The sequence below is a fragment of the Hyaena hyaena genome, unplaced genomic scaffold (assembly GCF_003009895.1).
Source record: "Hyaena hyaena isolate Hyena2069 unplaced genomic scaffold, ASM300989v1 scaffold_904, whole genome shotgun sequence".
In the NCBI taxonomy this organism is placed as follows: domain Eukaryota; kingdom Metazoa; phylum Chordata; class Mammalia; order Carnivora; family Hyaenidae; genus Hyaena; species Hyaena hyaena.
In genome coordinates this window covers 208,387-222,671 of record NW_024081540.1, presented here as the reverse complement: position 1 = coordinate 222,671, position 14,285 = coordinate 208,387, and the positions used below count along the sequence as shown (strand labels likewise).

The 14,285-nt window shown below is 36.5% G+C and overlaps 1 protein-coding gene across 3 annotated transcripts in view; it reads right to left on the bottom strand.

The window, feature by feature from the left end:
- Positions 1-14,285, bottom strand: part of HDAC9 (histone deacetylase 9) — a 718,836-nt gene that overhangs the window by 509,857 nt on the left and 194,694 nt on the right. The window contains exons 1-2 of one of the 3 annotated variants that reach the window (XM_039220713.1): positions 10,467-10,531; positions 9,996-10,058 (exon numbers count right to left, since the gene is read on the bottom strand). In XM_039220713.1, coding sequence (XP_039076644.1) covers positions 9,996-10,017 — 22 coding nt within the window. In that variant the 5' untranslated portion in view covers positions 10,018-10,058; positions 10,467-10,531. Of the gene's footprint in view, positions 1-9,995; positions 10,059-10,294; positions 10,345-10,466; positions 10,532-14,285 lie in introns of those variants that run through there. The other 2 variants (XM_039220714.1, XM_039220715.1) reach the window with 2 other exon arrangements.

The window sequence follows — 14,285 nt, the reverse complement described above, 5'->3', positions numbered from 1 at the left end:
GAAAAATTTTATTAGCTAGATTATTCTTTTGGCTTAAGAATTTGACATAGCATGTTGAGATCAGGGTCTAAGTGGAGACACAGACTTTATTGAACCCCCCCCGACTTCAACTCATTTCTAGGTAAGGACTGAAGTGGATATAATTCAAGCATTTTGGTCAAAAAATACTGAAACCCATGGATCTAACATTTGAAGGAGAGAAAAAAAGTTCTCTGGCTAAATTATATTAGTTATAATGTGCTATTTTGAAGTGGTGCAAACCTTACTTTTATGACTTGTAAGATGTACTGTGAGCACTGGAAAATATGTCAGATGTATTGGAGATATTGATTCTGTCCACAGTGTGTGCTCATTACTTTGTGTATCATCAGTCTTATGGAACTCTGAAGGTTGATTTGAGTCACCTGAGCCTTGGACAGTGTTAACTTCCTCCAATTTCATTATCAAGCCCTGTGAATGTGAAGTAAGGCTCCTCTAACCAAGCCTTTAAACATAGTTGCTTATTTGTGCCTTAAACCTCCAAGGACTAAGTATGCCTAGACATTTATCTATAAATGTAGCTGTTTCAATATTTTTAGTCCCAGATATGAAACACGTTATCCTATGCAACATATTTTTCTCTTTGAGAAAAAGTGGCAAAGAGATGGTAAACAAGAACAAAGACATGGTAAACAAACCAAGTTCAAACCTGACCCTGCTCATTCCTACCCATGATCACCATCAGTAAGTTCCTCTGAACCTGTTACCATATTTGCAAAATATGAATCCTGCTCCAAGTAGTGCATACCTCTTCAAACTGCAAGGAAGATTATATGATGAAACAATGCCTGGTACAGAAAAAGCCTCTAAAACAGTAGCTTAATATATTACTAAGATGAATGACAATGATAAAAAATGATAAAAACATATGGTTCCAATCACTGACCTCCTCAATAGAGATGAAACAAGTAGATCAGCGTGAAGTGTGGCAGAAAAATCATGAAAATGATAACTGATTGTGATATTTTTAAACCTAAAATGAGAAGTTCCTGATGTAAAAACACACATTCAAAATGCACAATTGAATTTCATTTGTAAGCAGATTTAAAAAGCAGCCTCACAAAAAGAGAGGCAAACCAAGAAAAGGGCTCAACTATAAAGAACTGATGGTTATAGGGCACCTGGGTGGCTCAGTTGGTTAAGCGTCCCACTTGGGCTCAGGTCATGATCTCACGGTTCGTGGGTTCAAGCCCCACATTGGGCTCTGTGCTGACAGCTAGCTCAGAGCCTGGAGCCTGTTTCAGATTCTGTATCTCCCTCTCTCTCTGACCTTCCCCTGCTTATGCTGTCTCTCTCCTGGAAATTAAGGGAAAAAAAAGAACTGATGGTTACAAGAGGGAATGTGGGTGGGGGATGGGTTAAATAGGTGATGGGGATTAAGTGAACTGTGAGAGTGTCCTATAGAAGTATTGAATCACCAAACTGCACTCCTGAAACTAATACTACACTGTATATTAACAAACTAGAATTTAAATAAAAACTTTATTTTATAAAGTACATCAAGAGTAAAGTTTAAATCATGTTTGATTCATCAAAAGCTTTTCTAGTTCACTCTATATGCGGTTCCCTGAAAACTTTCTGGGTAAACATGTTTTCACTAAAGTAATAACTCCCAGGCCTCAATGTAATTTAATGGAAATTCAGTCAAATTTTCTTGGGTTTTTCGCTTGTTTTTAATTTCAACTTTTAAAATTTAAAAATATTTTAACCTAGTTTGGATACATGTCATATCTTTGACACTCATAAAAACTTACCTCAAATAACTGAAAAAAACATCCACAGGGGACAACTGTGTTAATACTGAATATAAATTATAAATTAAATGTTTCAATACAAGTGGTAGGCCATGAGGGGAAGAAGTAAAAAAAAAAAAAAATAAGTGCTGGGGTTTTTCCAACCTTATCAACATGCAAAGAGTTTAATCATAAGTAAATGACTAGTTACACTCTGTGGTTTCATAAATTTCCTTCTTCCTTAAATATAGTTTTCATTGGATTTAATTATCGGGTATTTAAAAAACACCAAATATAAAAGGGCCATCCCTTATTTGACTATGGGAAATTTAAATTAAAATAATGAACAGAACTGATACTCTTCTAAAACACAAGAATTACTTAGTTTTGTATTCATGAACCATAGCATCACAGAGTAACTCTAAACATACTATTCTCTGATAACATGTAAAGTATGGGTCATTTAGTACTGCAAAAACTCTTGTTCAAATTAAATTTATTTTGTGCAAGTGATTTAGTGGAGGAAGAATGGAACTAGTAGACAAAGGTATTTTCTAATCCCTGCATTTCCAGATTGCCAATACCCCAAAATTAGAAAAGGAAGAACTGCCCATAGTAAGGACACCATGCATCCAAGCCTACCACTGGCACGTTATCTTCCTTTCAAGAATGGGACAGACCACAGCATTGCCATTCTGATTTGAAACACATGCCAAAATATCTTTGAATTTCATCTACTGAAAGCTTATTTTTAAAGTCATTTTCATGGGCTTTTATTCCAATTAAATTGTTTTCAAAGTATTCCAATTCAGAAAAAAAATTGTTAAAATGCAGTTACTATTCCAGATTGTTAAAATTGTTCATTACTCTGAAAATGTAATAATTATAACAACATACTGGCAAAGAAACTGCATTTTGAATATTTTAAAAATAATCCTTCTTCAGTGTACTGAAAAGTTTATACATTAAATAAATTTCTCTTAATATTTTCTGTATCCCTCAAGGCCAGCATTAAAGGAATATCTTACTCAAATTTATAATAAATGCTTGTAATGCACTAGTCTACAATGTTGATTTTTCCTTTTCTCTAAAAAATGATTTACAACCCTAAAGAGATCAAGTGTTCTTCCATAACTATTCTTTTTAGGGTTCCTTCTAACAGTACTAAGAAAGGCTTTCTATTCAATACTTGTAGAAAAAAAATGTATCAGTGTTAAAATGGATGTATAATTTCATGAAAATGAAGTAACACCCAGGATTCAACTGAAAAAAATTACATCGTCTACTTACTTCATTTAATTATTTATATTTTGAGAAATACAACCTGCAGAAAAGTACCAAGAAGAAAAATTTCAACCACTAACACATACACTGTAGCAAATACTGCTGGTGCCTAGCTAACATGCATTCCTTAACCCCCTTCCTTCTTCCTAATACAAACTAAAAGCTTAGCTGTAGCACCCACTCTCCTAGGCACAGTATGACACTAAGCAGCTATCATGGTAGTCCCATTCTCCTCTGTGCCTGGGTAGATGCTGCTATTCTGGCCAATAAATTATGAAGGACAATTTGCTGGAGAAATTTTGGTAAAACTTCCCCAAAGAAAGCATCCAAGGAAGCAAAATATCTCTTCTATGTCTCCAGACTTTGTCATGCATAAATAGACACAATGCCTGGGTCTGCTACAGTCAACTCGTGCCTTCTGGAGGAAACAGAGCTGTGATGATAGAAACTCTAAGGCCAACAGAGGGAAGTGGTTTGAACGACCTGATTACTTTTGTCATTATTGACTGCTTAGTGCTGTCAACTACCCTGCTATTTTAACTAAGTGATAAATTTCCTTGTTGTCACTTAGAGCAGGATTCTCAGTTACTTGCAGCAGAAAACAACCTAATTTACCTACTACTTGCAATTAAACACCATGAGTATTCTGGCACAGTAGCTTTGTGTGTGGGTGTGTAAGAAACACTTTTTAGAAGATATGTGCATATCATAAAAATTCATACAAGGTGAAAAAGTAAGGTGATGAACCCCAACCCCCCCTCCAGCAAACCAGCCCACCACCTCACATACAAAACTGTCCCTGATTTCTTTCAACCTATGTATGAATTCTTCTGGGAAATGGATACATAGACAAAATATACTTTCGTAAAAGTGAGATCATATCACTGATGTTATTTTTATTTAAAAATCATTAAATGATTTTAACAAGATTAAATAACTGCAACTGAAGGGACTATAAACATACTAAATGCTTCCTTCTTATATGAGGTTCTATTTCCAGAAAGATTTTTCTAAGGCTAAATAAATTATTTTTAAAAATCGGTGTTTGGAGTCCTTTTCTTTTACCCCTATATTTCTATTTTAAGCAGCAGGAAGTCTGAATCTGCTTAGAAAAAGCTATCAGCACTTTCACACATTACTCCATCTCACCTCTCTCTAATGCCACATATTGGTTATGTTTATGAATGTTGCCCTACTTTATAAATTTTGCTTTCTATCCTGTAACCACAATATCATATTTGTTTAAATAGATTCACTGTTTGCCCCATTTGTCTGGCTATGCTTTTTCTACCTCTGAATTTTACTTTTTATTCATTTCTTCACTGTGTGGGCTTCATTGGAAGCAGTTTTGTTCATGTTTGGGAATTTCTGACCTGCCTAACCATTTTCTCTGTATTTTAATAACTCTTGCCTGAATTGACAATTGGGTTACACTTCTTTTTGAACTTCAAAGACTTTTATTCATTATCTTTTGTCACTGAATTTGGGTATGCTTGGTAACCCTTCTTGAGTCCCATATATTCCCTTCCTCCCCACCTTCCCCCCACCAAATACCTTTGCTTTACCTGCCTAAACTCCTGAAAAATTTTTATTATCTGAAAACCAACAGCCCAGTTAGAATAAGACTCTGAGATGAGCACCTGAAGCAAACTGTCCTTAAAAATGAGAGTTCTTTCAATCTACAGATTTGTTTTTTTTTTCTTTTCCAGTGAAAGAATTTTTCTTCTTTTTCAGAAAATTATCTTGTTGTTTTTTTTTTTTTTTTTTTTTTTTAATTATCTTGTTTTAATGTTTTAGAATATCAACTTCAGGGATATAAATAATCTCTTTGTTATATTGCCTTTGTTTCTCTTATTAATTGACTTCTTTTCAATTGCTTGAATCCATTTTCCTTTTTCATTCCCTGTGATTGTCTTAAACCTTTCCCCTTTGCTGGTAAAGAGTTTCACTGGTGTCTGTTCTGCTTCCTGCTATTTCTAATGAATATTTTTGTTCTATAATCATCATGCTTTTTTCATTTTCAATTTGTTTCCCTGTATCTAAAATATCCTTTTTATCTTGTGCTATTGTTTTATCATCTCATCTTTGAGCTCTTGTTTTATGGAATTTATGTTCATGTTAAGATGCCTCATTTGTGGGGAACAATTATTAGATAATTCCATGGATTCAGTACATAGGTATTTTCTCCTGGTGGAATATCTAACATTAGTTGGAGAAGAGTATTTCATTGAAAAGAACTATGGATCATTTTCCCAGTTTAGAGTGTTACTCTGAAATCTTCATTTCTCCAGAGAGGCAGGTTTATTTACCTTCCTCCATTTCAATAGTTTCTTTTCCAGAATCATTTGTACTATTTCTCATGCAGAAGAAACAACAACAACAACAGCTAAGGATATCTACTCAGTTTGCTTCTCTTCAAATTTGGGAATGTTAGTGAGACTTTTTCAGGAAGTTGTCATCTTGTCAGTAAAATTCTAAGGAGGTCTAGGATGCAGTCCCCATTAGGTTTCTCTGTCCTGATCAAAATCCCCATTTTCCTTTTTTCTTTGTCTATTAGTTTCTAAGATATCTTAGATCATATCACTTTCTGTACTCATTTAATGCTTAATACTCTGTGCATGCGTGTGTGTGTGTGTGTGTGTGTGTGTGTGTGTGTATGTGTATGTGTGTGTGTAGGGTGACTGTTTGCCAGCTTATACCATTTTAGATTCACTCCATTATCTGTTAGTGGTGAAAAATTATGTAGTACATCATTTTCAAATTTCTCACCTTCAAAATCAAAATCCTCATTTTTAAATCTCAATTTGGGGGGCACCTGGGTAGCTCAGTTGGTTGAGAATCTGACTCTCGATTTTTGCCCAGGATTATGGGATCCAACATTGTGTCGGGCGCCATCCTGAGCATGGAGCCTGCTTAAGATTTTCATTCTCTTTCTCTCTCTCCCTCTCTCCCACCTCCCCACTAATGTACATGCACTCCCTCTAAATAAGAATAATAAATAAGTATTCAGAATTTTTATTTATTTCAGTGTTCTGAGGGGTTTTATTGAATTTTCTTACTTAACAGACATAACAATTATTCCACTGGTATCATCCACAGAGATAAAATATTCATTCTTGTCTGTATTCTCAATGGACCTATTTATAACTAGCTTTCTGATCACTACCTATCAAATATTCAAATTGATAACAGCCTTGTAAGTGGAGATAACTTGAGTTAGAGAATGGTAAAACAGTAATTATGGGAAATACCAGAAGTGATTCTTGACATGACAGGAGCATTTCACAGACTTACATTTTCATAATTAGATTCTGCTTTCCAAGTAGACATAAATGGCTACTGAATCTAAAATGTTCCTTTCCCCTCGACAATGCACACCAAAGGGAAAAAAAAGATTCTGAAAGGGTGAAGATATGTTTTCCATAAAAGAAATTCAGGATTTAGATTTAAATGCTTTTCTTTTATACCCTAAAATAAGAATACATAGTAAAAATATGAGGTTTCCTTATTTTAAATGTATTTTACATTAATGCTGTATAAACTCTAGGAAATTCTTTTATAGTAATTGTTCCAATATTGTCTGGACAGCTCTGCTGTCCAACATGTTAAGCATAATGCCTGGCAACAGAAGAACACCCCAAATTCTGCCAGCTACTGCTGAGTGACCTTAGTCAATATTTGTACATGCTTCAGTTTCTGCCACAGTTATCACTTATATTGGCCCACACAAGCCATGGAAGTAGTGACTGACCTAGCACAATGTGTCACTCATAATGAATTCCAAGATTCAATATTATAGAGCCTTTAAACTGAAAACACATTAACAGATTATACTGTAAAACCTAGTTCTCCCTAAAATGTCTTGCCTAGCTGAGTCAATATTAGAAAAAAATGGAATCATATAAAACAATTGCAATTCAACAGTGTATAAAGAACTCTAAAGAAAAATCACCTTCATTTTGAAGCATAGTATTAAGCTTACCTTTTAAAATAGCAAATGGGAACTTCAAAGCAATAGCTAACAATAAAACAAAGCTTTTTAAAAAAATTAATTTCAAGAAATCTTCTGTTGTGGTTTCAATGTTCAATTACATATTCTGCAAATTCTTTGCCTTTGATTACTATAGAATGAGACATTTTACAAAACACATATACATGTACACACACACACACACACACACACACACACACAGCTACTCTGATTTATAGTCACAGTTTGCCCAAGGAGACTACTAGTTCTTACCAGACCAGGAAAACCAAAAACAGTAATTGATGTGTAAAATAACTAAAGAAGACTTACTCTCCAAACAAAATATCATTTTTCTATGTGACATACAATTGAACTCATCTGGCTTGTTCAGCAAGATAGAGCATGGTATTGAAGAGCCAGAAGCCCAGGTTCTTTCACTAAAAATAGTTATAATAATAGGGAGTCTGCACTTGAATAACATGTTGTTACATTTGAACTTTATAAAGAATGCCCAGAGGTAAGCAGGAGGACACCATTATTGTTCAGTTTACAGATGAGTAGCCAGTTATCCAAACGACTATCAGCAAAGTGCTAGTTAGAACACAGAGCTCTTGACTCCTAGAACACTGGTGTCTCCAACACTTTGCACTACTACCAAATAGTTCTTTTGGATCCAAAGACTCCATCTATTCCTATGCCTATCAATCATAGACTTATGCCACTGGTCCAAAAGGGGGTGGAATGAAATTTGTAGATAAATGAAGACAAACATGCCTCTAGTTTACCAATTAACTTAAAGCAAAACCCTACTGAAATTGGTCACCAGGATCACCATCGCCTCCTCCTACCCCTCTATCGGTGATACTTAAAAGTTTACTGCAGCCTTAGGACTGCTGGGAAGATGGTAAAAATTCCAATATACAGCAGAGTTCCCATACCAGTTAAATCAGAAACTCTGGGGGTGTAACCAAAGCATCAGTATTTTGTAAAATACTCTTGATGACTCCAAGTTTGAGAGCCAATGCCTCAGAGGAAGTACACAATAAAGACTGGGGAAACTAAATGCAAGGCCATATGATAGTAAACAAAATCAAATGTTACAAAACATGGTAGTATGGATGCAAATGATTTTATGTTTCAAATTTGAAAAATTAACAAAACCCAGAGTTTCCTTATTTATAACAGACACGTTTGAGAGTTGATGTCAATCTACATCACTTCATTTAATAGCTGGTGCTTACAGGATGCTTCCTGTAGAACTGACAACCACATGGATAGTCTCAAGCACTCCTCTGCTGGAAAATATTATTGCTTTCATGTCAGGAAAATGAGAGTCTCAACTGAAAATCGGAGTAAAGTTATGTGTGATTATCAAAGACACTGTAAACGGTGAGGCTTGCAAACACCTGTAGCCTGTGGCAAGAGATTCAATGTCAGCATCCAGTTGCTACTTGAAAGGCACAGCTTTGTTTCTACCATGTGAAAGAAATATGAAACTCGTAACACAGAGGTGGGGACTAAACGGATAAAGTGCAGTACTAAAAAGATACCCAAAATAGTGATTGTTTAAAAGTTGATCCATATTTAGAAAATAAAACACTAAATAAAGTGACTGGTTCCATTGGAGACACATAAGCTGATCCCTCCCCAAGCTCTTGTCAACTTTATAGCCACAAAGATAATAATAAACAATATTAAAATCCGAGTACATTTGCTTTAGATAAGCAGACGCTACCAGTTAAAATAATTCCTGTCACTTAAGTGTCAACACCTCAAATTACAGCAAATTTGATCTCTTATTCTGAGCCCACCAAAAAATTGGGTCAAGAGAAGTATCTTAAAATCATCACAACTAACAGAGGTTTAAAGATAACTTGCTTCAACATAGGTGAGTAAATGGGAAGGTGTTCAGCACTGAAACAGACATCATGCCAACCTGTGGAACATTTCTTTCACATCTAGTTCCAGCAAGTAAATGTTGCTTTAGCTTTACGTTGCATTCTTTTCATGGAAATCTATGTGGTGATCTATAATTATGATCAAACCCACATAGGAACTTAGAAGGTGTGAGGGAGAACTTTAAACCAATTTTGACTGAAGCATTCAGAGGACGGAAACGAAAAGTCCCCCCCAGGCTTTAGGAACTGGCTGTAGAATTAAAAATGAAGAGCAACAATTACGAGTAAGTGTTCTGTGTGGAGAGTCTGCTCTTTTAATAAATAGAAATTGATAAAGCTGACAAGCTGCTTCTCCTCAGCACATAGCACGTACACAGAGAAACCAGAAATTAGAATCTGTTACTGCTATTCTTTAAAGGGTTGCACCTGCATGTAACACCTTTATGTGTGCACTATGCAATCCATCTGTCTGACAATGCTAGACTTTCCAAATGTTTTTAAAGAAAATTAAAATAAGCATCTGCTAATAGTAATTTTATTCCATCCTGAATAGTTTCATTTCAGGCTGATGAGAAAAAGCCACATTAAAACTATCTTTGTAACTTCTAGCAAACACATTTCAGAAGGTAGGTCTATAAATAGATATGCTTCTGTATGCACATTGTAAATATAAAATCATCCGGCTAGCAGAGGCTGCAATTTATACTGAAGCCCCAGGATGAACTTACCTGATTTTTAAAGTCCCATTAGAATAGCTTGCAATCAGTACAGATCTCCGTTTTCTAGTTGCAGAGTAAGGCAAAGCACCCCCAACTACATTTTACTTATCTCAGTCCCATCTTTCATCAGAAGCTTTGAGATTTCATTCAGAAGCTGTTGTCCATAAATGCTGAATATGCACAGAAACGGTAATGGAAGGGATCTAAGTTAAACCCTACAGACGCACCAAGAAAATAGCAACAACACCACCAAAAAGCAGCAAATCCTTGAGAGGTGCTTTTTCTTAGCTGCATTTCCCAAGTCTGCCTCCTTTCACACATAAAATGTCTCAGTTAAGGAAAAAGATCTTACCTGAGCTGATCATACTGTGCATTCTCTGCTGAGCCAAGAGCTGCTCTCGTCCAGCCACCCCATCTGAGGAAAAACACGAGTCACTCTCGTAAATTGTCTGCAGCATATTCCAATCACTCTTACTTCAGCTACATGAAAGATTCATCGCTGCTCAGTGCACGGGCCGGGAGCTACCCTCCCTGGTCCTCCCTCCTCCCGGAGGAGAGGCAGCAGCCGACCAACTTCAACAATGATTTCCTTTCTGTTAAGGTGGACATACACTTTTTAAAAGATCTGGACACTTTTCCTATGTTACCAACCTGTGTACAAAAAAGCAGAAAGGACCGAGTGGATGCTATGGCTCTCTGGAGTTTAGGTTATCCCGGAAACTAAAAGCAGGTGGGAAACAGGAATGTGCTTCGGGGTTATTGCTTTGTCAGAATAAGTAGAAAAATATTAACTCTACCCACGAGAAAAAGAAACCGATTAAACCTGTCTTATAGTTCTTCAGGCTGCTAGAGTTTCGTTGCAAGCACCCTCAGTCCTGCAAGTGGCTTCAGCCCTTCTATCTGTTTGTGTGTGTCTCTTCCCCCTCTCTGGTCTCTCTCAGCTCAAGTTGGCTAAAGCTAGTGATAATCCATTTGCATATGAATCAACAACGGCAGGGCCCACAGGCACAGAAATAGAACAATGGTCGGCCTGAGCCAAAAATAGGTCAAGCATGGCCGAGTGATTGGAGCCAGCATTAATGCATTTAAAAATACCCCAGCAAACCCAGCTGTCCAGCCTCTATCTTTCAAACCATAATTCTCCATTGCAGGGCCTTAAAAGCAATTAACTCTTTCCTCCCTCCAAGCTTGGTTTACACACTGTATTTCCATACTGGCGATTTGTTTCCAAAGAAAGGAAGGCAAAAAAAAAAAAAAAAAAATTAAGAATCATAATTCTAAGAGGGCAAATGCACATACATTTAATTTCATTTTATTTTTATAGTATGTGTTTTTGGAAGAGAGAGGAGAGAAGTGCAGAGCTCTGTATTGGTTCTAAAATAATACTGGAAGCTTTTGCTCATAATGTGGTTTCTGCCTCACCCACGCACAGCAATCCTGGTGTTCTATTTTTGTTGCCTGTTTCTCTGGCTACACTGCAGTTGGCTGTAGCACTAGAAGCTTTTCTGCCTTCTAGTTTCAAGACTGACAGGAGATTTAGTAGAGGTAGTTTCAGAAAACAAGCACACCCCAGAATAAAATGTTTATGAAGAAATATCTTGATTTTTTACTTGCCATTTATATGAGGCAATTGTCCATTTCACGTATCCTAATGTAAGCCTGGTACCACCTATCAATTTTATTGCATCCAGTTTCTATTATATCTAAATTAAAACCAAAACACAGCTTGGGTCTGAAAATGTTCCCTCTATTTCAGCCTCTTAGGCTAAATTCAATATGGAAAAGGAAAAGAAAGTGTTGACGCTATCTAATGGATGGATGAAGAATCACCAAATACATGCACCTGTAGATCAACCAATAAATATGGTCCGTCCTCAACGAGGAATATTCTGCATTCATTGCCACCTGAAACAAAGACCTCACTTTTTGGTAGAAATAGCATTTATGGTAGTTGATAGGTTCCCAGATCAACACACATTTTGGAATTCACCTGTAGAGTAAATGAACTATTGTATATACTACTAAATATTCTATAGTCTCTGAGGTACACTTACAACACCATTTCTGTATGAGAAATAAATTCTGCATCACAAACTGGGATGTAGGATCTAGCCATTCATAAGGGCACACCCAAAAGTGATAATCCACTAGTCCTGGGAACTCTTTTTCCTTTTCTAAACTAGATCAGTAAGGAAAAAGTAATTCTTAAAGCATTAGTAGCAGAGTGTTTTAGGGAAAAAGCAGAGTGTTTAAGGTTCCTAGAACAACTGGATGGAGGAAGGATCTTGGTCAACGACAGAGTGTGAGTCAGGGGTAAGAGAACAAGGAGACAGGGTTTTGGTAGAAGGGAGGAAGCATGTTAAATCAATAAGCAGATAACCCACTGCTGAAAAAAGTGGTACTGAATTTTCCTTCTTTCATAGATTAACTCCTATTTCTTGCAAAATTATATTTGGACAGATAAGTTACAAGATTTTTTAAAAAAAAGTTTTTCCAGGGGCGCCTGGGTGGCTTAGTCGGTTAAGCGTCCGACTTTCGCTTAGGTCATGATCTCGCGGTTCGTGGGTTCGAGCCCCGCGTCGGGCTCTGTGCTGACTGCCAGCTCAGAGCCTGGAGCCTGTTTCAGAGTCTGTGTCTCCCTCTCTCTCTGACCCTCCCCTGTTCACGCTGTCTCTCTCTCCTAGAAATAAATAAAACATTTAAAAAAAAAAAAGAAGTTTTTCCAAAGCACATTGGACTTAAGCTATAATGAGAAAATCTTATTTTCCTGTCACTGGAGAAAAATTAATTCCATTTAATATTACCACTAAACTTTCATAAGAAATCGATATATAAAAAAAATCAATATATAAAATCCAAGAGATGGAAATATTGTGGAGCTGGCAAATTACCTCAGGGATGATGTAACCAAGCATAGCATTTTAGACCTGGGAGGACATTCAGAATTTGCCTACAAACTCTCTGTCCCTCAAAATGCCATAGGACCCTGGAGTAGACTTCCAGTGTCCTCCAGCAAAGGCTCTTCCCCGAGGCAGAGCAACCTCACTTTTGTTTGTTTATACTGGAATATGTAAGAGTTCTTTTGAACAATGGTTTCTTACATTAAGAAGAAAATAGTTGAGGGGCTTCTCCGTGGCTCAGTCTGTAAAGCCTCTGACTCTTGATTTTGGCTCAGGTCATGATTTCACGGTGTTTGGGATTGAGCCCCATGTTGGGATCTGCACTGACAGTGTGGAGCCTGCTTGGAAGCCTCTCTCTCTTTCTCCTTCTGCCCCTACCCCACCCTCATTCACATGCGTGTGCAAGCACGCACGTGCTCGCCTTGTCTCTCAAAATAAACTTTATTTTATTTTATTTTTTTTTTTTAATGTTTTATTTATTTCTAGGAGAGAGAGAGAGACAGCGTGAGCAGGGGAGGGTCAGAGAGAGAGGGAGTCACAGACTGAAACAGGCTCCAGGCTCCGAGCTGGCAGTCAGCACAGAGCCCGACGCGGGGCTCGAACCCACGAACCGCGAGATCATGACCTAAGCGAAAGTCGGACGCTTAACCGACTAAGCCACCCAGGCGCCCCAAAATAAACTTTTTTAAAAAAGAAGAAAATAGTTGAAATCCACTAATTTAGTACAAACAAGGTCCCTAGTTTACACACAAAGTAAGTCTTAAGATGTGCTGAAGGTAACTAAGGCTATAAAAGCACTTGTTAAAGAAATATGACTGAAATGAAATTATGACTAAAGAGACTTGCTTTGTCTCTGGCAGGTGGTCTCTCATCATCTTCTCCAGTCTGCCATCCTGTCCCTTTTAAAATGATGCAAATAATTACCTGAGATCTTCAAAATAAATTTTCAAATGATCTAGTGATGAAACACCAATTATTTCAGAGGGTTTTGAACAGAATATGCAAAACCGGTAATAAACATGTAAGAGGGATGACAAACTCTCACTAATGACATAATACACATCTTTCGTCATTTCAAATTTAAGTGATCCCCTCAAACTTCAAATGACAAAAACAGTTTCTGAGGTTTTATCATCACGAAAAATAAAATAAAACTCCCAAAGAGTGAGTTAGTAATTATCCAATTTCTCAGAGGTTCTAGGAAAACGCATTCCACATAGAATAGTGTAATGTGTCTTCTTCATGTTGACCATGTTATTTCACTTGAGATTGATTTACATTTTATCCCTGCATACTTTCAGCATTTGTTTGTTTGTTTTTGTGTTTGTTTTTGTTTTGTTTTGTTTTGTTTCCCATTAGCAGTTTTGCCTTTCACCTCTTAGTTTAGGGTGAAAACGCATCAGACACTTACCATAAAATAGGTATCACTTGTTTCTCAGAGGAAAAATAAGCATCATTAAAATCACAGGAAGTATACTGATTACCATAGTTCCATTAACCAACAACTTAAATATTAAGAATGTTGTGTAATTCCTCTCACATCATCTCAACAATGTCAGTGATGTCACTAGGTTTCTTTGTGTGCATTTATAAAATCAGTTTTACTTACTTGGAATGCAAAAACTATTAAACTTTATATTATAAAAACCATAGCAAGCTAATACAAATGCCAAATAGGCATTAAAAAAAATCTCAAAAAATAAATGTTAATTCAATTTAATAAAAATGTTGGAAATTGACCT